At 36.9% G+C, this 21,023-nt stretch overlaps 1 protein-coding gene and 1 long non-coding RNA gene across 18 annotated transcripts in view; one reads left to right on the plus strand and one right to left on the minus strand.

Moving 5' to 3' along the window:
* Positions 1-21,023, minus strand: part of CTNNA2 (catenin alpha 2) — a 463,212-nt gene that overhangs the window by 14,932 nt on the left and 427,257 nt on the right. For 15 of the 16 annotated variants that reach the window (XM_051798209.1, XM_051798196.1, XM_051798200.1 and 12 more), the window contains 3 exons: positions 19,447-19,628; positions 16,504-16,609; positions 13,361-13,495 (listed from right to left, as the gene is read on the minus strand). In XM_051798209.1, the coding sequence (XP_051654169.1) occupies positions 13,361-13,495; positions 16,504-16,609; positions 19,447-19,628 (423 nt within the window). Of the gene's footprint in view, positions 1-1,647; positions 1,792-13,360; positions 13,496-16,503; positions 16,610-19,446; positions 19,629-21,023 lie in introns of all 16 variants that reach the window. The other variant, XM_051798208.1, reaches the window with a different exon arrangement.
* LOC127475987 (uncharacterized) lies at positions 1,741-12,583 on the plus strand. 2 transcript variants are annotated; one of them, XR_007906441.1, is made up of 6 exons: positions 1,741-1,863; positions 4,400-4,532; positions 5,425-5,466; positions 7,864-8,107; positions 10,164-10,318; positions 11,273-12,583. It is a non-coding gene; the product is annotated as an uncharacterized LOC127475987 (long non-coding RNA). The 2 variants fall into 2 exon arrangements; XR_007906440.1 differs by lacking the exon at positions 7,864-8,107 and having other exon boundaries at positions 1,744-1,863.

The following is a 21,023-nucleotide window of genomic DNA, read 5'->3' on the forward strand; positions in this document are numbered from 1 at the left end:
TTCCCAGTGAAACGTTAGAGACTGACTAACCTGCTTTTCCTTTCCTACTGAAAGGATTAAAGTTTGCTGGGGAAGCTAAATTTGCTTAACAAGCTCGTGGCTTGGCAAAGGAAGATTTGGAGATTTCACTACAGGAATAAACAGTAGTAAAACTCCTTGTGCACATTATTCAAAGCCAGAAAAGTTACCACCTGTCAGGGAGACATTTTTATATTCTTTGTCCTTATTTTTCTCTCTGACAGGAAGGGAAACAATCATTAGTGAAAGTTTTGGTATCTGGCTTTGTAAACAAGACTCTTATCCTCCCAGAATTTCATTCAGATCTCTTATGCATTGATACAAAGAGCATCCCTGAGTCATCAGGGAGGAATATCTATCCATCACCACAGACCAATCCCCAATATGTGCCACTGACCAGAAGATGGAATGGTCTGCATCCTTAACCAATTGCTCAAAGCCACCTAGTCACCTGGAAACAGAAGTACTTCATCAATCAAACTATGGACCACCTCTGCAGAAAAGGCTGTGATTGCACTCTCCTCGTCTTTGATTTATGGAGAATCTGCTGCTGCCTTTTAGTGTCTCTCCCCGAGATATGACAAGACCCCACACAAAGCTGGTAAAGAGCTTTAAATGAACAAGAACAGCAAGATTTGCAGAATCCCCAGGGGCCAAAATCTTCGTATGATCCTTCTTCTGCCCTTTAGTATGAAAGCTCTGACATCTTGACAGCTTTAATAGATACCCAAGAGGCAGAACAAGAAAGGAAAATCTTCTTAGTCCGTCTTGTCTTTTTTAAAATGCTGAGGGATATTAAAACAGTGAAGCAGTAATACTTGAGGCCAAGGGACATAGGTTACAAGACAATGCTTTAAAGGAAAATAGTAATGTTTAGGTAGTGACAAAAGAAAAACACCGAGAAATTCAGTTAGCAGTATCCCTGCCCATTTCAAGTTCTTATCACAGAAAAAAATAATCAAATGCTTTGATTTATAATTTCAAAAGTTAATCTCAGTTACATCTCCTGGTGTTTCCCGCTTAATTTTAAGTCTATCGCAATTTATCTTTGAGTTTTATTTCATCTATAAAAAAATTGGCCTATTGTCAATACACAGTTTCATTAAATATTCTGGGCAAAGAAAACAAAAACAGTTACAAAGAATACAGGAAAAAAAAATCCTGTCCCACATAAACAGCTATTATCCACAGTTAGTAATGTTAAATATATAAATAACACCACCTGTCTTTCATCATAAAGAACTTAAGAAAAAGTATGGCCCAGCACTGTAATTAAATACTGTAATTAAGTTAATGGAAGTTTAGCAATTGAGTTCAAGGGGACCAGGGCCTGCCTTTTAGCAAGGCAAGTTAAACACTGAAGGATCAGTTTAACCATCAGTAAATGGATTGTCTCTGCAGAGAAACGTGACCATTGCTTTGCAGATGATGTAAACTCTGGGACTTCAGGACAGGAAGGAAATGCTTTTTCTCAGGTGACTAAGACAACACATGCAATTAATTCTGTGAGTCCTACGGCTAATTAAAAAAAAAATAAAAAAAGCTATCAAAAAAAAATCCCCCCTTGGCATGTCTCTTCCCTCCACCCCCAGATCTATAAAGACATAGATGAGACAGGAGGTTACTCACCGTTGAGGAGTCACCGCTTCCAGTCTCAAGCGTAGCTCCCTCAGCACAGGTGGGTGGGTGGGTGGAAAGTTGACTAGCCCTGCCCCCATCTATGACATCACACTCTACCTCATAAAAGGTAGTGAAAGTGCTCTGAACTCCAGTCTGATTTCCGAGAGATACAGAAAAGAGATAGTGAGAGAGAGAGCAAGAGAAATATTGTGCCGTAGCGTAGAGGTGAGGAGAGAGGGAAACGTGTGCTGAAGGAGCTATGCTTGGCCAAGGAGACAGGGACTCCTCCACGGTGAGTGACCCCGCTGGCTGGTGGTTCCTCTCACTTGTTCCCACAGCACAGGTTAAGCCTGCAAAGCCCTAAAGGGTTTGCTGATTCAGAAAATGGGTAATTTTTGGCATCTTTTGATGAAAACCAGAGGACGAAAAGCTCAGTCCCCATTAAACGCTAATTGACATCAAATCGGGCACGAATTTGGTTCATAGACATCCAAATGACACTGTTTAATGTGTGGTTTTGTACAGCCAAACTGCACAAAAACATACACACCAGTGCAAGCAGGTAAAATTCCAGTGACTACAACTGGAATTATGCTTGTGTCCCCCCATGCTGAATAAACATCCAATCCACACCTCTGGAATGACCCTTGAGAAGAGTAAACCAGAGGGCTGGCCTTCTGCATACCCTCCATACACCACTAAATGAAGATGGTCAACAAAGAATTATGGTTTTCTTGGACTGCAAATGAGAACCAGCAAACTGTGCTGAGAGAACAAGTGAGGGAAGTATAAAAATTCTGGGCATACATTTATTTACAGAGCACACTTTCAAAGTTCCAGAAAATATCAACAAAATTGCAAAGAGGTGATGTTTTTAAATACGTGCATTTTTAGACAGTGACTACCTTACAGGCTGAGGCACATTTTTTTTCAAACAACATCTCGAGGACTGAAATAGGGGGGGGTTAAAATGGGATATTCATTGTAATTTATTGTAAATCGAATTTTTATCATCCAAATTATGGAAAAACAGGTTCAAGAGTAAACATGATTGCTTAAATTATTCACTGGGATTTTCTTGATAACCTATCTGTATACTAAAAGTGAAAAAAAAAAAAACAGTATATGCTGCTAAACTTAACTCCATTTAATAAAACTGCTTAGAGAATGAGGGACTATTCAGTGCCAGTGCAGAGTGCTAACATAAGATCCTGCCTTTTGGAAGAGGAAAAATGAATGCTCCTTAAATCTCTTTTAAGACTATGGATTATAAGCACACTGAGCTAATATTGATGGTTTCCCTTAGGTTTTTTGATGCCACAAGGATCATGTGAATTGTAATCTAATCATGATTAGTTTTTCTGTCTTAATAATGATTAATGTGCATTCCCTGCTCTGTGTGATCTTTGTTTTTCTCTCCTTCACTTCTATTGAAAAGAGAAAGTGTGTGACTCATGTCTAGTACCAATCCCTTCACCTAACAGCAAAAGTCAAGTATTTTTCTTCTTACCCTTCAAAACTTTTATCATAATGTTAATCCTGCAGTGTCTGCAGATGGTACTTTAAACCAGTATATTTGTGGGTTTAAAAACTTAACGAATGGGTGCCCAGTTGGCAAAATGAAGAGTTACTGTGACTTAGAGATGATATGGAACTCCAGGAACACAATGCAAAACTAGGCTGCAGCTGAGCAATGCTAAGTGATGATAGTGCTGTTCACAATTGAATTAAACACACATCTGTCTGATTTCTCTGTGCATCTTCTTGACTACAAGCTATTTGCATGTCTGAAGATAGAGAGGAGGAAAACCACCTCTGGTACCCTATATTACATCGAGTCCTTATTAATATTTATATCTAATGGCCTGCTAAAACTAATGAAAAATCATAATTTTTAAAGGCTTTTATGGTAAAAAGTACCAAGCAGAATTCAGTTAATTCATAACTTAGGTAACCTATGCCTTGACTACTGCACCACAGTTGTTTTTGCCAAATAAAGTAGGAATATATTTGAACTCCTGTGACCACCAGAGCTTATGAAGCCTGAGCAACGTTGCTGATTCTGTTAAAGAGAAGAATGTTCAGAGGATATATCTTTAAATATGAGAAATATTACACCTCTAATACTGGTTCTAAGATCTCCTACAGAGAGACTTAAGAGTGAGCAAGAGTTAAATTGTCTTTTATTGGAATAGAAACATATGGAAGTAGCACAATTAAATCTCAGAAGACTGAGTATGAACAAGGATATTCTCCAGTAACAATACAAGACAAGGAATATGGAGAAAAATGGAAGATTCCATCATGATAATGTGATATAAACAGTTCAACAGATTAGATAGTAGAGAATGCCCCATTTGAAATCTTGCTTTGACCTTCTCAGTATGACATCTGTGGTTTATAAAGAGAAAATTAAGGGAAGAGCAAAGTTAAGACTGAAGAGCAAAGTTAAGACTGAGTTGTGAACATACACTAGAACACATTACTCACCTACTAAAACACATTATTGAACAAAAGCAGGGAAAGAATATATCTCATGAAAACATTTTAAAAATGTTTATACGTTCAAGGAAAGTCAGAAATATTCTAAATGTTTCAAAGAATTCAACTAAGAATAATTAAATGAACGCAGGGAAATGCAAAGCATCAGAAAATGAAGACTTTATTATCAAATATTTTCTTAAGGGATGTAAGTTAAGCCTAACAGCATAAGAACACTGTGAATGCAGGTTGAATAATTGATTTATTAATTTGCACCCAGGCACTAGAAATCAACTTAAAACAAGAGTCCATGTTCAGTCTGACCTCAAAGATCTGCTGGAAAAAAATCCTCGTGTGCTTTCTTTCTTGCTTAAAGAGATGAACAAATGATGGAAAGGGCAGGCACCACCCAGGTACCACTGGCTCCTCTCTATAAAGCTTGAGTAACAGCAAGATTGTGAAAAGCTGAGGAGCACCAACAGCACAGGAGCATTATACAGACTGGTATTATCCAGAAGGGAAAAATGGATATATTTTAAGAAATTGAAACAAGAGCTTGAAAAGGCCATGTGAAAATGCCAAGGTGACACAGATCATTAAAGTCTGAGAGTTTAACACAGACACACCTCTGACCCAAATATGTCCAGTTTCTCTAGTGGATCAACCTGATGGATAAGTGGAAAAATCCTTCTTGTACATTATCTGTCATAGTTAAGGAATGGTGAAATATGTAACCTCCTACCTGACACTGAGTAAAGCTGTAACTTCTCTAAGTTTTTGACAATGGAAATGCTGAATTTAGTTACAGGTATAAAAAAGGATGAAAACGCTTCTGCAGTCTTTTGGTTCAGATATTGATGCTCTAATCCAGTTTTACAGAGTTCTAATTTGGCCTTTGGTGAAATTTAGGACATGTTACTTGTAGACTTCATCTCAGTTTCTAGAGATACTATTACCTACCTGGTAACTTATTTCACAAGGTATTTTGGTGATGTATTAGTCAGAATCTGAAAGAACTCATGTTAAAAGAGAGCATTTGAGAATATCTAACAGTAAGAGGTTAGGACTGATTTTTCTGATAATGGTTATTTTTTTACTTTGACATTTTACTTTTTGTGGATGCAGCTGCTTATCAGTTATGTAAGATTAGTGATGTGATAACAGATATATTCTTCCTTTGCTTCTATGAGGTACATAAATAATAATTGCAATAAAAATATTTCCCAGCTGTGGAAGAAAATATTTCACAGGTTAAAGATAAAAGGTAACTTTTAACCTTTCTCCCTGTTCGTTCTCTTCCCAAAGGCTCTTATGACCTCCTGCATTTAATGGAAACACATCCCTATTGTGAGTTCTATTAAATACTTGGTTGTAAGTTGTTCTGTTCAGTATTTGCAGTTGATTTTGCTCAGGCTGAGAAAACTTGTTGATGTTTTCCCTTCAGGGTATGTCTTCTTGTCTGTGAGTGTTTCTATGTGTGTGTTACTCATCTGGAACTCAGGTTGTCAAGAACAATAATTAAAGTTAAAGGAACCGATGAGTTTGAACTGAAGTTGTTATTCTTTTAATATCTGCAAAAGCACCACCTGACAGTATTTCTAGAAGTGAGATTTAGTCTCACCACTATCCAACTCAGGGAATTAAAAAACGGCAAGTGCTACAAGATGTACTTTGTATAAGAAACAAAATCCAAAATCTCCTATTGTGTGCTAAATCTGTCATTATGTAAATTCAGTTCTCCATAATTCCATGAGAAAGAAAAAAAAAAACAACCCTAACTTTTATTTAAAGCCTCGGGATGTACCTATTAGCAAATCTCTGCTTTGCATTAGGGAGGCCAACTGAGAGTGCCCCAGTGGAAAGGAATTCTTATTTAATACAAAATGGTGACACTTGGTCCCAAACCATCTCTTTTAAAGGCAGTAATAAGAGAAAAGAAGGAAATGTGAGAAAGCACTATATTCCTCTCTTTCTTTATAGTAATTTTTACAGGAATAATCTTTTAGGACCATATCTTAGGGTATGTTAGAATGGTCTTTGCTAATTATTGCAGGGCTGGTGCAATTTGTGTATCAGAAAGCCATAATATTCCCATTTTCTTCTCAACTCATTCAGTGTGGCCTGGAATAGGAAAACAAGCTGAACTGAAGCCATAACTACTGTAGCAGAGGAGCTCTGAATTTTTGAGTGGTTACTGTTTTTAAAGCAAATGCAGTATGTAATGAAGCTCATACAATAGTATTTCCTTCAATTCTCTAATCTTTTTCTGTGATCATATTTGTTTCAAGCTTTAGTCTTCGATCTGTAACACTTTGCTTTGTTCTTATGGAATTAAGTGGATTATTTGGTATCAGAAATGCTTTCCTTTGCAGAAAACTCTTCTAATGAGAAATTTCAATAAATGTTATCTTCAGAAATTCATGAATATTTGTCACCTGATAAAGCACAAGAGCATGTTCCCTCTAGCCAAAATGCTTCTTAATAAGGAGAAAATCTGACCTGTCTAAATTTGAATTTATTGAATGTAGACATATAGATGGTGCTTCTTGTCTCCAGGAATATATTCTAATGAAGACAAGTGCAGTGTGATTTTGCTTTGCAAATTAAATTATAGATAACATCTCTCCATTTATGCAGGATATATTGTTTCATATTTACGTGTATGTGTGTTTACATGAGCATTTATATATGAGATGTTTTCCTAGACCTGAAAATAACCTTACATCAAGAAATTGGAGCTCCAAAAGAACTGAGATTATTGCACAAAAAATATTTTCTTTGTGAATTTTTCAGTTCTGTCTTAAGCTTCATTCATCCACTTTTCCTTACATGGAGTAAACTTTGTCTTCCCTCAGCTGCTTTGAGGAAATAGCCATATACTAATAAAAATAAATTAACCTTTCCAAAGGCTTCTACAAATTCTTGTACAACTTTTGACTGGAAATGAGTTGATTACCAACATTGGATCTGCTCAGCACTGTCTACCTGGGGCTTGAATCCCTCCAATGATGCCAATTGCATAAACTCTCTGGGCTCCTGGTCCACACTACCTTTACTGGGATGCAATAGATAAGTTATATATGAGGAATTAAATCTTTATTATTGTCAAATATTTGGGAGAGGTATTGCAAATGGCTTTAGAGCCATTAGAGATACATCTATTTATGTCTTTTATTTTTCTTATTCATCTTTGAGATGTTTCATAGGATAACTAGGAATTCCTCACTGTTTTAACTTTCAGAAAGCCCTAAGACAGTGCTACCATAAAATACATTATATATAATGAATATATGACCATGAGGGATTTTATCAGCACTCATTTTGATTAACCTGCATAATTCACTGGTGCCTTTATCCTCCAGGAGTAGTAAATTGACTCAGTGTCAGGATGATAAGTTTTTTATGTTACCATATCACTGGGTAGTCCCTTTCTTGGACAGTGTATTGAGGGACATCCTGTGCCAGCAGGAGCTGGAGACTCCTGTATCAGTCACAAATAGAAAAGCTCAAATTTTTTCCAGATAAAGGCTTATCAAAACCTGTGTAAATATCACGTGCCTCATACAGCCATATATTTTGGAACAAAGTACATTTACTATGGCTTTATTTCACCCTCTTGAGTATCAATATATCTGCATACATTCAAACACTTATGCAGAGGTTACTTAGATATCTCTCCATCCCAAACTGCCCAGCTGAAACATCTCCCTGTATTTTTCATTTCTTTAATTTCTTCCAAAGCAGGTGACATGAGCTACTTGAATATACAGAACAGATCAAGGTCTCTCTTGAAACTTGCTGAGGGTGCACTCAATCCCATGGTCCATATTGCTGACCCAGTATTGACCCCTGAGGGACACCACTCATCATTCTTCTGCACCTGGACATTGAGCTGTTGACCACAACTCTTTCAGGGAGACCATCCAGCCAATTCCTTATTTTTTTGATCCATCTGTCAAATCCACATCCCTACAGTTTAGAGACGAGGGTATGTGGGCCAGTTGTTCCATTTCTACTATAAATTAATAGTAAAACTGATTTTCTTGCTAGCTAAGTAACAGCAATAACCTTTTTGTACTCTTGAGAATCTTGAAGAAAAAGGACTCCAACAGTTTTGTTAATTTACCAACTCTCCCTTCAGGAAACTTTCTTTTACATAATGCTAAATTCTTGCCTGATTCAGGAGGAATTAAATCACTCTATTTGCCAAGCTCCAAAACAACACTTTGTCCGTATTCTTAAGCATTTTACATGCAAAAGTCCTCTTTGACTCCCAACTTTAAAGCAAAGGAAAGCACTCCAGAAAGGCTTTATTTTTCAGGAAAATGAAATAACCCATCAGTGGCTCTTAAGTAAATGTTTAGGTACATGCTCTTAATCCAAATTCAATGACAGACAGCCTTACTCACTTTTAATAACAGTTGAACCTCAAATTACCTGATTTTTCTTTGGTCTCTAGAATTAATAAGTAGCAACTTGATACTTCACTGCCCACACACATACCAACTTGCTTTTACAGCACGAGGTAGTTTACAGTGATTCAGCCTTAAATGAAAGAAAAGTAGGACCTTTAAACTATCTGCTTTTATTCCATGTAAGATCCATGGGCAGAATTGATAAGGACACTACCAGCTCACCTGAAATAACTGCTGGATGCTCCCTGTTACTCTGTGATAAATAATGAGGTTCATTCATTTTTGATGAGGACCAGCTCTTTCTGGTTACCTTACTCTTATCACTGATCAAGAATAAACATACATTTATTTTGCCCTGTGTCCTGTATCTGTTGATATTTTTATGTATCCACCCTCCCAGTCAAGGTGCTATGGCAATTTTTGTAATGTCCTACTCAAAATTAACGGGGTGGCTCCAGCCCTTTTACCTTCCTTTTCCCACCAAAGCCCTCACTGAAATTCCCCAAGCAGGAGCTCCCCAGTAAACTCACAACCTTAACTAAACTGCCTTGTACCTTCAACAGATTATAAGAATCCTTCTCTGAGTATTGCAGTTGAACCTATTATGTTAAGATAAATGGGATTTGGAAAACAATTGGGAACTGGACCCAGCTAAAGTATATGTTTGGAGAGCGCTTTGGCTGTTGATTCCATGTTTTTGGACAGTGTTCCAAGGCACATGGTACAACACTGCCTATCTGTCTGGCTCAGAAGTTTCAGACTTTCTGGGCAAATTTTCTGATAATACAGCTGATTAGATCTGTAGAGCTCCAAATCAAACCTGAACACGATAAGGGGCTGCCTTGGATAAGGGATTTTCTTAGATTCTGCTCAGTCTAATCCTACATGAAAATCTGTGGCAAATCTACTAACAAAAACAAGAATTTTAAAAAATGCAAGTTCATAGCCTAAATGGGTATAGGTAAATGAGCTGATCAGCTTCTGAGGAGCAGTAAACAGAACAAGTGAATATTTATTCTAAAGTAAGAAATGAATATATATATATTTGTTTTATTGTAATGCTCTTGCTAACAAGAGGCAGGAAGGAAGGCTAGAAAAATAAAGCAGCCCTACAGTCACAAGTCTGAATTTGTATCCAAATGAGAAACATCATCATTAAAAGCAACTCTATTGAACAAAAGTAGCTCCCACAAACAGGCAAGGCTATCAGCAAGAGCTAAGTATATGCAAATGGGATTTACTGAGAGTAGTGTATGCTCAGCACCTCAGAGGATTCATTCCAATACAATAGTGCAACTGATTACGAAGCAAATATGTATTACTTTAAATAAACTAAAGCAAGAGACAAAGCAAATTATTTTGAAATGCTTTTACTCTGTAATTTCATTAAAGGACGTTGTTTATTCTTAGAGGGGAACTACAAATTGAATATTCAAATTTAAAACTACAGAAATATATATCTGTTTATGGACTAAGGTCAAAGAGACTTTTATTAGGAACAAGGATATCATCTACACAGATCAGAAATATTTGCAAAATCTTTTGCAATTTTTTATATTAATTTGTGTTTACTATTATCTAACCTCCTCACCATTTTTACTTACTTTCTTCCCTATAATCTTCTTCCAGTTTACAAGGCTCCTCACTGAAGGACAGGTAGAACACAGTTTTTTTCTTATTTTACTTTCCAAAACTCAACTGGAATCAAAAATTAGAAGTCTCATCTTGCAACATAAAGGACCAAGGCAACAGACAAATTGGCCTTTCTCCACTGATATAATGAGGTATTAGCTGACGTATCCTGACTCCCAATTGCCAGGTCTTACTTATCTGGTAAAAATAGTTCTGCTATCTGCATGGAGGGAGTTTGATGGGAAAGATCAAAGGAGAAAAAAGAGCTTGGGGGGAAAAGGAATGGGAGAAAGGAAAGGGAAAAAACAGTGGGTTCTTTACTGAAATAATTTACACTTCAGGACTGTGACATTTTCTTACTTTTTGATCTGTTTTCCTATTTGCAGCAAAGTCACTGATGCCAAAAAGGACCCCTTCATATGCTATGCTAGTACCATATCAATCTATAGAGGAAAAAGCAAACAAGATCAGCTTTAGGCTTATTTTCAGAGATAAACCATACTGAAATACTGAATCTTGTAGGGGGGAAAAAATAGAAGTTTCATCAAAATATATATAGCACATTATGTGTTATGTAGACAATATTTTTGAAGTTGTTGCAACATATTTTTCTCTAACCAAGCTATAGGAACTGTGGGGTGGCTTTCATCTGTCTTTTAGGTTTTAATTGGTTTTATGTCTCTTTCCTTTTTATATAAATATGCAGACACCCACACGCAGATTCAAACATACATATGCATGCATTCATTTCATTTATAAATATTGATTAATATTCTTAATAATGAAAGAATTCAAGCAGAGATTCTACTCTCTATAAGAATTATGAATCATAAGTCATCTTTTGGATCGATCTGAATGATATTGTAGTTCTCTGAAAACACAGTAGTAAATCACAATATTGTAATAATCATCCTGGTTCTTGATATTTACATCAAAACACTTAAATATAGTGCAAACATAAAGTTAATTCCATAGTCACAGGTTGGGAAGCTGGAATTCTGGATTTCTAGAGTACTTCTAACATTGTACTGTATGCAAGTTGCCAAATAATGGTATTTCATTTTGATACAAATAAAATACTGTTTATTTGTAATTGGCTATCCAAGAGTAAATGAAGAAGAAGATGGAAGCAGAAGCAGCAAGTAGACAAGCAGATGTAGATGTGCACTTGGATACCAGACCTCTGGATAGCAAAGGAGCATACAGTACCCAGCACCTTGAAGATAAACAGCTCAGAAAACACTGTCAGGAAAGCACTGCACTGTGTTATATCAGATCACAAGATAATGCTCTCACAAAGGGATGCCCAGGAGTTCAACTCTGTGTCACCTCCTGTTCAGGCACCAGCAGAAGAAGCGAGCTGGGCAACCTTCAAATTTTCCGTACATCAGTACTGCTGAGTCTTGGGAACAGAACCAAATCACTTCTGCATTTGAAGCTAGTTTTGCCTTTGCAACTGACTGTAAAACCCCAACCAAACAGAAACACAATGGTGATGAAGCCTGGTAAGCAGCGGGTGCCAACAATGCCAGACTGGGAATGATGAAGTCAAGCGGTTCGGCCACTTATAGTTTCACAACGGATGGGGATGTTCCAGGAACAAATAGATGCTCGAGGTTCACAATGGCTTATTCAGCATTCACATACACTGAATAAAGAGACTCGAAAAAAGAAACACACACAACCACAAAAGCCAAGCTGGTTGAAGCACTGATTTGGGGTAATTGTTGTCGAGAGATGAATGTGACGACTCGATGGGTATGAAAAGCTGGACCCAGATGGCAGTAGGTAAGAAAAGATCGTAGCAATCAACTCTGCAGCATAGCTGTCAGCAATACAAGGACAGATCATTCCGTTAATATCAGGAGAATGGAAGAGGATCTTTTCGTTGCTGTGGGAAGATCAAGGTATTAAAATTACATACGTACATACGTCAAGAAGTGAAGACCAATTGCAGGACAGATACAGGAACCTTTAAGCAGCTCCTTTTAGGATTGTATGTATGACTTCAGAATGTTTGATCCAAGAAAGCCTGGCAAATGTTTAAGACCTTCTATAGTGCTTTGCAAAAAAAAAAAAAATAATAAAAATGTTATGTGGTTGAGAACATTTTCTCTGACTTCTGATATGCTTGAGGAAGGCCAGTGATGTCACTGGGGAATCTTATGGATGGAATGAAGGGCACAAGTTAGTTGTCCTAATAATCTTCGTACTTGATTGGGCTTAAACAATGAAAGGGTGCTTTTTCAAAACCACATTCGAAAACAATTTTTTTGAAGCATCTCGAGACTCACAAATCACCACTGTTTTGAAAACACACTCAGGAGAGTGAAATTATTGCACATTTACATACGTGTGGTATGTATTTGAGTTAGAGGATAACAAATGTGTCACGGGGCTAATACTAGGGTGAAAGAACAAAAAAAAAGGAAATTGTGAAGAGCAGCAATTGTTACTGCTTGGTTCTAGTATTCTCCCAGAGGCACAGAAGCCAACATTAGGAGAAGGAAAGAAAAAAATACTTTAAAAATACAGAAAACTCTTTGTTTATCGTATTACTGCTGCTGCATATTCCTGTCTTTATTTCTAAAAAAGACTGTGTGTAAGAAGTTTGCAGTGTTCATTGAAAATAACTGAAATAACTGGATGGGCACTAGAGCATATAATCATTGTGCTTGCCAATAGCATTTGAAAACAGCACATGCATCAAAATTTAAAATATTTTGCTGGCCTTCCAGATTTTTTTGCTAAACCTAGTGTGCATTGGAACCTGAGTGAATGAATCCCATTAGTCATCACCATCTTAACAATATGCACTTCATACAGAGCTGGCTTCTGCACAGAGGAAGGAAATTACCAGTACTAACAAAGGAAAGAAGATTTATAATGAGCAAATATACAAAAGCTCCAAATAATTATAATATTCACAGCTTGGCAGTGACTTTCTAGGCTATAAAATTACTTCTCTTTTGGAAGAATGAAGATTTTACAAGGTTAATATAAACAAAGGGTAATTGGAAAATCAAATTGCTCTACACAAGCTATTGTAAGGCCTGGAATAATGGTGATAACATTTTTAAAAAGCTTGCTTATGAATCAGTGGATTTTTGTTTTGTGTATTACTGCAATCAAAAATGCTCCCTTTCAAGTGCTACGTGGGAAACATAAATGGCTAAATACAAATCCCAGCTTACCCCTGATACGATAAGTTCTCCTCCCAGGTTCTGAACTTCTGCCTTCACTTTGCTGCAGATATTGAGCTGGTGGCAGTACAGGGCAATGCGCTGCAGGTAGGCCAGCAGGTCCTGTTTGCAGGCTGAGTCTGGGCACTGCAGACAAAAGAAATATTTCATTAGATTGTAGCTGAGTTTATGTGATTAGAGACAGGTCACCAGATAGAGGTAATGTGTGTGTATTAGGTGGATCTATTCCACTTTGTCTTTACATGAGGTACTTGATGAAATGTGAAAACTCAAACCCTGCCTCTAATTTAACTCAATATTTATGAATTGTAGCCTGGAGATGCACTATACCTTTCTGGAGAGAGATGAAACCCCTCTGTCAGTCACTAATAAAAGGCAATGACAATAATATGATCACTGTGAGTGTTTACTTATGACATCAGATTGTACTGAACAGAAGAATCTACTGAGCAGCCAAAAGACCAGGTTTGACTTGAAACTCCACAACGTGGACCAGTTAAAGTCCAGACGAACCCAGTTCTGCCTGATTACAACCACCCTAATGCCAACTCTTGCCTGTGTTGCCATCTTCCCTGGCATTTGTGCAGACCAGAGGACACAGCTCTGCCTGAGGCTTGGCAGAAGCCAGATCTCTCACTGACACCTGAAGGATTTGGGAGGCAGAGGTGAGGCTGCTTGGGTTTGGTAATGACAGATTTGGCAAGCTTATTTTTGATGCTGAAATACCTTAACCTGTGCCAGAGGGAAATTATTTACTGAAGTGTGAGCAACATATTGCAGAGTATCTCAGCAAATGACATCAGTATGGCAGCTCTTCTCAAGAACACAGTGAGTTAAGCTGATCCCTCTGCATGTCTAAGGGATACTTCTCCATCCTAGAGGGAATGCTGTCTACAGTCCTGTACCATTTAAGATACTGTGAATCAATCCCAAATGTGTGTTGATACAGATTAGATTAGGTCAAATGTGCTAGACACTGTGAGGGTTTTATAATCAATATAACTAGAAAAGGTCCAAGTACAATTTATTCATAGTCCCTGGGACTCTTAATAGAAACTGCATCTTCCCCCACAATATCAAGAGCATAATAAACAACAGTCTTTAGTTAATATTCAAAGTCTTGCCTCAAGAGAACAGACCTCTGTAATTCACTCTGATGAAACACTGCTAAAAGGGTTCACTGCTAACAGCATGTCTCCAATAAATGCCCTTTGAATACCCTTTGAGTGCATAGCTTGGGGAACAAAGATTCCAAATATGCCTTCTTAGCATCTTACAAAGTCTGTGCTCAAATTTTAAAAAAATATTATCAGAGCATTTCAAGAAAAACTGATAGAATTAAACACACATGAGCCAACAGTATCACAGCCTTTGACTTGAGATCACTGCTCTAACCCAACAGATAACACTGCCCAGCAGTGAGTTCATGATGAACCAGTTGTATATATTGTTGTCTATAACCCTGAAAGCAGTAACTTTGCTTTTTTCTCTCCCTTTAAACTAACAAGAAACAAAGCTGGAGGTCCATTGTGGCTGTCAGGTTAAATGTGCCCTACACTCATGGCAATAAGGCTATAAAGCCTCTTTTCCTCAGACAGATGCTGCATCTTTCAGGCATGAATCCCTAAGAACCCTTTTCTCCCTACCAGTGTCAATTTAATACAAAAATATTTACCCTATTCTTGAAGTCTATGAACTGAAAGAAATTAATTTTAAAGCAATAATTCTAGAGAGCTGTCAAGGTTTTATATATAAGCACCTTGGAGTGAAAAAATGTAAGAGCTCTCTCATTGGAACAATAATTAAAAATGCAACTGTCCATAAAAAGTTTATATTGCATGAGGGTCTCCAAAGTTTTGTGAAATATCATTAAAGTGCAAGCATTAAAACAAATAATTCATTCTCAAAGTGCTTTCACTGTTTATTATTAAAGTGTTACAGTCCTCTGAAATTTAAAATGTGACTCGAGCCAATGCACTCTAAGCATAACAAGTCTCTTTGTGTTTCTTTCTCTAAAATATTCCACCTCTGTAAATACTTCAGACTAGGAATTTCATCAGCTGACAGATGGATTTCTTCTTTTTTGTGCTGAAATGAACAGATGCTACTTTCAAAGGATTGGAATGGGTTAACTACAGGAAAAAATGCTTGCTGATAACGAAGAAACTCTAAACCCAAAATTTCCAAGGTTGTAGAAAAATGGGCAGCTTCAGGTTTCTTGCCATTTTAGCTCCTGTTCCGTGGCAGGGTATGTTACACACTATTACATTCTTTCTTGGAGAAGAAAAAGACATACTTATTGTGAAGAGAAATATTAGAAGCAAGGAAGTTATTGGTTCCCACTTCCAGTGGATTTTCTCCTGATGATAACGAGAGGAAAGGAACTATTGGAAGTTTACAAGTGAAAAAAACAGCCAAATTTAATTTGCCTGAATCTCAAATTAACTACCTAGGACCTGGATTTGAAATTTGGCTCTTGACTTTTAGTGTGCTGCTTCCTCTCGCTCTCCAGATGGATCCAGATGGAATCCAATATGAAAAATTATATATCTAGTGAGTTCATCTTTCCAGTTGTGATATGAGCTTGGTACTGGGAGTGAGGACACAGAACAGGGACCAGGGGCCTGTTAAGGTGAAATACCCACAATAGCCTGATGCAAAGCAAGAAAGTGGGAGTCAAGGAACATTGAAGAAGAAATGTGCCATATCAAGGGAAGTTGCTGAAAGACTGAGCTGAAAAGAAGGTGAGGATTCCAAGGCATATGGCAAAGGTAATGGAGCATCTGAGTCTCTACTGCTTCCATAACAGCAAATAAATTTTGGACTCGATGATCTTAGAGGTCTTTTCCAACCTAAATGAGTCTCTATCAGTCTAATTCTAACACAACATCTGGGCCCAGGAATGAGGTGGAACAAGTCAAGCATTTCTGAGCTTTAGAGAGACTTGTTTGTGGCTTTCCTTTACTGCAAAACCCAACTGATAGGTACAGAAAAACTTCTATTCAATGGGTAGGTCAGAGTCCAGGTGGTGACTTCCAGCAGGTGATTCTCTGCCAAGTAAAGATAACCTCTTCCTGCAAAAGGCAACTCATCTATAGAGGTTACATTGCATTTCTGCTCATTTTTGTGGTTACCTGATCAGCTACTGCCCGTGCCAATTTGTCCATCCTCGATCCTGCCTCTGCAATCTTCTTGGCTGCATTAATGACATCTGATGTGTTCTTCAGGGGGCCTTTGCCTCTGTGAAATACAAGACAATTACGTACAACCTAAATAAATCACGAGAGGCAACAGTTTTAGTGACCCTGTTTAGTGCTAGATTTTAAAATAGCAACACGAATGACTTCTTAATTTATTAGAATCTCACCTTTTAACTACTTTATAGTACAGCTTGATTAAGAAATCGGTTTGCTGCATTTCCTCTCCCTTACAAAATGCCTCACCAGCAATTTAGTGTGATGGTGCCTTCAAGCACATGAGCTGTACTTAAAAGTATATGCATTTTTAAGTGCTCATTAAGCCAATGCTCTTTCTGGAATACACAACTATTCAAAAATTATGCGATTCCCAAGCCAGTGCTAAATGTTAAGCCCATCATGTCTAGGGCAAGAATGTCACATTTTAGAAAACTTTTTTTTGGTAGTTTTTTTTTCATTGGAAAATAAAGACATGTGAAGCATAATCCTTATATTACATTTAAATATTACACTTAAAACATGTATAATTAGCTCTAAGACTGATCTTTCACTATATTTTTAAGATGATGTACGAAACTCTCATTTTAGTCTATAAAGTAACCAAAGTGCATTAAGACAAAAATTAAAAAGTCACCACAGACTTTTCTGAGTTTGTTTCACACTCAAAACTTCAATCTTGTTTGTACTAATCAAATTGCTGCTGCTCCTGAGAATGGCTCAGTTGGAAGTGAGCTTATTTTTTTTTTTTTTAAATTTGGAAAATCATTCTATGATCAGGCAATTTTTTTTAAAAAAATGAAGTAGAAGGAATTTTTTTTAAGCATAACATTGTATTATTTTTCCTTTTTTCACAATCTATGATGCCAAGAATAACATGCTAAAACATATTTCCACTTTAATCTTCTTTCCATACTTCCATTTCCACCTTAAACAGATAATGAAATAAAAGTATCCCACTTCTGGTGAACTTAAACTGCAGCAAAAGTCCTTCTTGGTGACCTCTTATGTTTCTGCATTAATTACATGAGCAGACCTTGCTGTCACAAACTCCATGCATTTGAAAAATTATTCTATTTTAACACTGCTGAGGTTACAGTCAACCAGAAAGGTGTGATAGGCTTTGTTCTGTTTTAATGGAATATATTAAACAAGTTGTTATTGAATCTGATGCTGACAGAGGTGCACTTTGATTTTTTTTTTATTTACTTCAAATGTGACAGTAGTTTTCTCTCATTCTCATATTAGTTCTGTTCTTTTGATGCTGGGAAATGTAATTACAAAATTTTCAATTCCATGATCTGTGTATCAAAGGTTGTCCAGGAGGTTGCATGAAATGTTCATATTCTGGGCTGTGTCTTTAGAACATCATTTCTTCCTTCCATGAAACACTGTTTGGGCAGTTTTTCATACTGGTGTTTTTTGGTCAGAAGGATCAGAGTCCCAAGGCAATACAAGTACATAAGTAATTCAGAATCCTGTAAAATATCACTCTTCACAGGAGGTTCTACCCTGACATTTGGTAGCCAGGGGTGGTGAATCTACTGCAAAAAGAACAGTTGTAAAAGCAGAGACTGAGAGGAAAACAAGTAAGTTGAGGGAATGACCGCTTGGAGCAAGTATAGTAGTAATCTATTAAAGCAAGCAAACTTTCTATAGGCATAATTAAATTTAAAATGGATAAAAATGTTTGCTGTTGCCTATTATCAATTAACTACCTATGCAAATAGTCAAGTTATTTGAAAATTAATGTTATTTATGCACACTCCTGCCCTCTCTCTCTCTCTCTCTCTATCTATCTATCAGGTATGTGTGAACTCCAGGTTGTAAATGCAGAGACTGGCTCCTCTGACGTGGTTTGAAGGTTCCAGACACAAGGCATGTGATCAGCTGGAGATTAAGAAATCATAGAATCACAGAAAGATTTGGGTTTGAAGAGACCTTAAAGATCATCCTGTTCCAACCCCCTGCCATGGGCAGGGACATCTTCCACTAGACCAGGTTGCTCCAAGACCCATCCAACTTGGTCTGGAACACTTCCAGCTTCTCTGTGGAACACAGTGAGATGAATAAAAGGATGTTTTATTTAAATTCTAAAGGAAAACATGAAGATTTTTGTCCAGTTTTGGGCAACCACATTTTGGCAGATACCATTGAAACGTCTGAACTCCCACTAAAAATAAACACCGAACAAAATTTAATTTATTATGATGATTTGTAATTCAAAGAATCTTGTAAAATGTTGTCCCTGGTGTGTTTAACACTATGACTACAGTTTAACAAAATAATTCTGTTTACATTATGCCATTAATGAATGGCCTTTTGATGCTTTCCAATTAGAGAAGAACAAGATATCAATAGAGAAATAAAATGAAAGCAAAAAAAGAAAAAATCATTACTGACAAACTTCCACGACATATGAGATCAAAACAGTTTCATTTCATTTGGAATTTTTTTTTTTTGAAAGAAGTTCAGTGATCAAAATTATATAAATAGTTTTGCCATTATTTTTGATTGACACAAATTGCAGTGAAATGTTGAAAGTTCAGAGGGGCACATGCATTTAGATGGGTACTAAAGGAAATGTCAGTGGAGTGTCTGTAAGGTCACAGACTAACTTTGCTGCTGAGATTCAAGATGATCTGCAAATAAAAGAGATTCACAAACAGGACAAAAAACTTCATGTGATTTATCTTGTTTGGAGAAATATCCAGAGCTGTTGTGAGCAGAGAACTAAACAACACATCCCACTGTATATGATGTGTGTTACTTGGCTTTGCATCTCCAAAAATGCAGCAAATCATCTCAACAGGCTACAAACTGAACAAAAAAAGAAAGATGTGACATATCTGGACTCCTCAGTGCAGGTTATTTTGTCCTTACCTAGTGAAGTCTGTCATTTCCATCATGATCATGCACATCTGCTTTGCCAGCACAATGATGTCATTACCACTGTCATCCCACTTTGCCACCTCTGCATCCAGTTTGCTCTTCTCTTGGTGGAATATCTCTACCTGCTCAGCAATCTTAGCCTTCTCCTCCTGGGGAAGCTGAGCCATGATAGCCTGGAGAAAAAAGACAAGTTGGGTGTGAAAAAAGGAAGCCAGAAACTTGACATTTCCAGTGGTCCAAATGGCAAGCACAGCTTCAGTTGCTTTTCATGGGAGTTGAAGATGCCAAGCAAAATCCAGCAAGCATTTGAGTTCTGTTAGGACAGGCAAACCCAAATCCACAGCATGTTTATAGCTCTCCTTGTACCTTCAAGATGATAAAAATTATATGACATACAGATTATTCACCAGTTGATACAGCAGGATTAAATTCCTATTAAATCTTAACTTCCAGGAAGAATAAAATGAAGGACATTTATGGGAAAAGGCAGGCTGAATTGCCAGTGTCTCCCCTAGTCTCATTCTCTGTCAGAAATCCAAGTTTCTGATTAACCCAATACTAAAATAAGCTATGACATGCAAGATAATACATTTACTGTGAATTGTAACAAACATGTCTTTTAATGATATTTAGCGTTCTGTCTCTGGGACGATATGCAAAAAGGCACTACACAGGTTGGTACTAATCTGCCTCAACATCAAGAAAGCAGAAAGTTCCCTGCCCTCTAAAAAAAACCCCAAAAAAACCAACCCTAAAAAACTATAATAATTACTTTTGAAGATCAAATGGACACTTCCAATAATGATTTCCAAGTTAACTCACTATTTGGCTTTAGGGGTTCTGAAGACCACATTATGCATTTAATGGGGTATGACACATATTTAAGTGTCATTACATTTTTTTCTTGTTTATGTCACTTTCAATCAGTTGAAGTCTTTTTTCTACATATTCTTAAAATGCTCTTGGCTTTTAAAAGTTCATAATTGACCTTTTCCAAAACTGAAATGAAAAAGGGTTATAAACAGTAGATCAGAAAATGAGAAATTTGCAAGTTAATCAAATTAAAATTCAACACGAGTTTTAATTAGGTCTTATCAATGTAACTCAGCAGTTTCAAATGTTAGAATAAAAGTCCTTCCACAGAAAAATGCTGTGTAAGTCAAGCCAATAAATAAATAGATAAAATACACATAAAACCCTAGAACTGATGAATTAACTGAAGAGAACATGATAGGAGTGGTAAAATTTGGGAAGTGGATCTGAATGTCTTGCCTGCAGTTTCTTTTGGTGGCAGCTTCACCTGCACACACTTTAAACTGGTATCCAGTGTTTTAATATTTCTGTTCCAGCTGGTGAGGTGCTTTCAAAGCAGCCATATCCTACAGCAAATGCAACTCATTCATTCCAGTTTTATTTCCACTGAAGGCCAACACAAGCCTTTCTACTGAAATACTAACAGCTTTATGGAGTAAGCATATTAAACAAATCCATTACATTCCACAAATAAAAATGTTTTGAATATTTTCTGCAGAAACGGTTCAAATAAGATACTATTCCACTTAGCAGAA

The sequence above is a fragment of the Manacus candei genome, unplaced genomic scaffold (assembly GCF_025592945.1).
Source record: "Manacus candei isolate 608988 ecotype Guabito, Panama unplaced genomic scaffold, ASM2559294v1 h1tg000048l, whole genome shotgun sequence".
Classification (NCBI taxonomy): Eukaryota; Metazoa; Chordata; class Aves; order Passeriformes; family Pipridae; genus Manacus; species Manacus candei.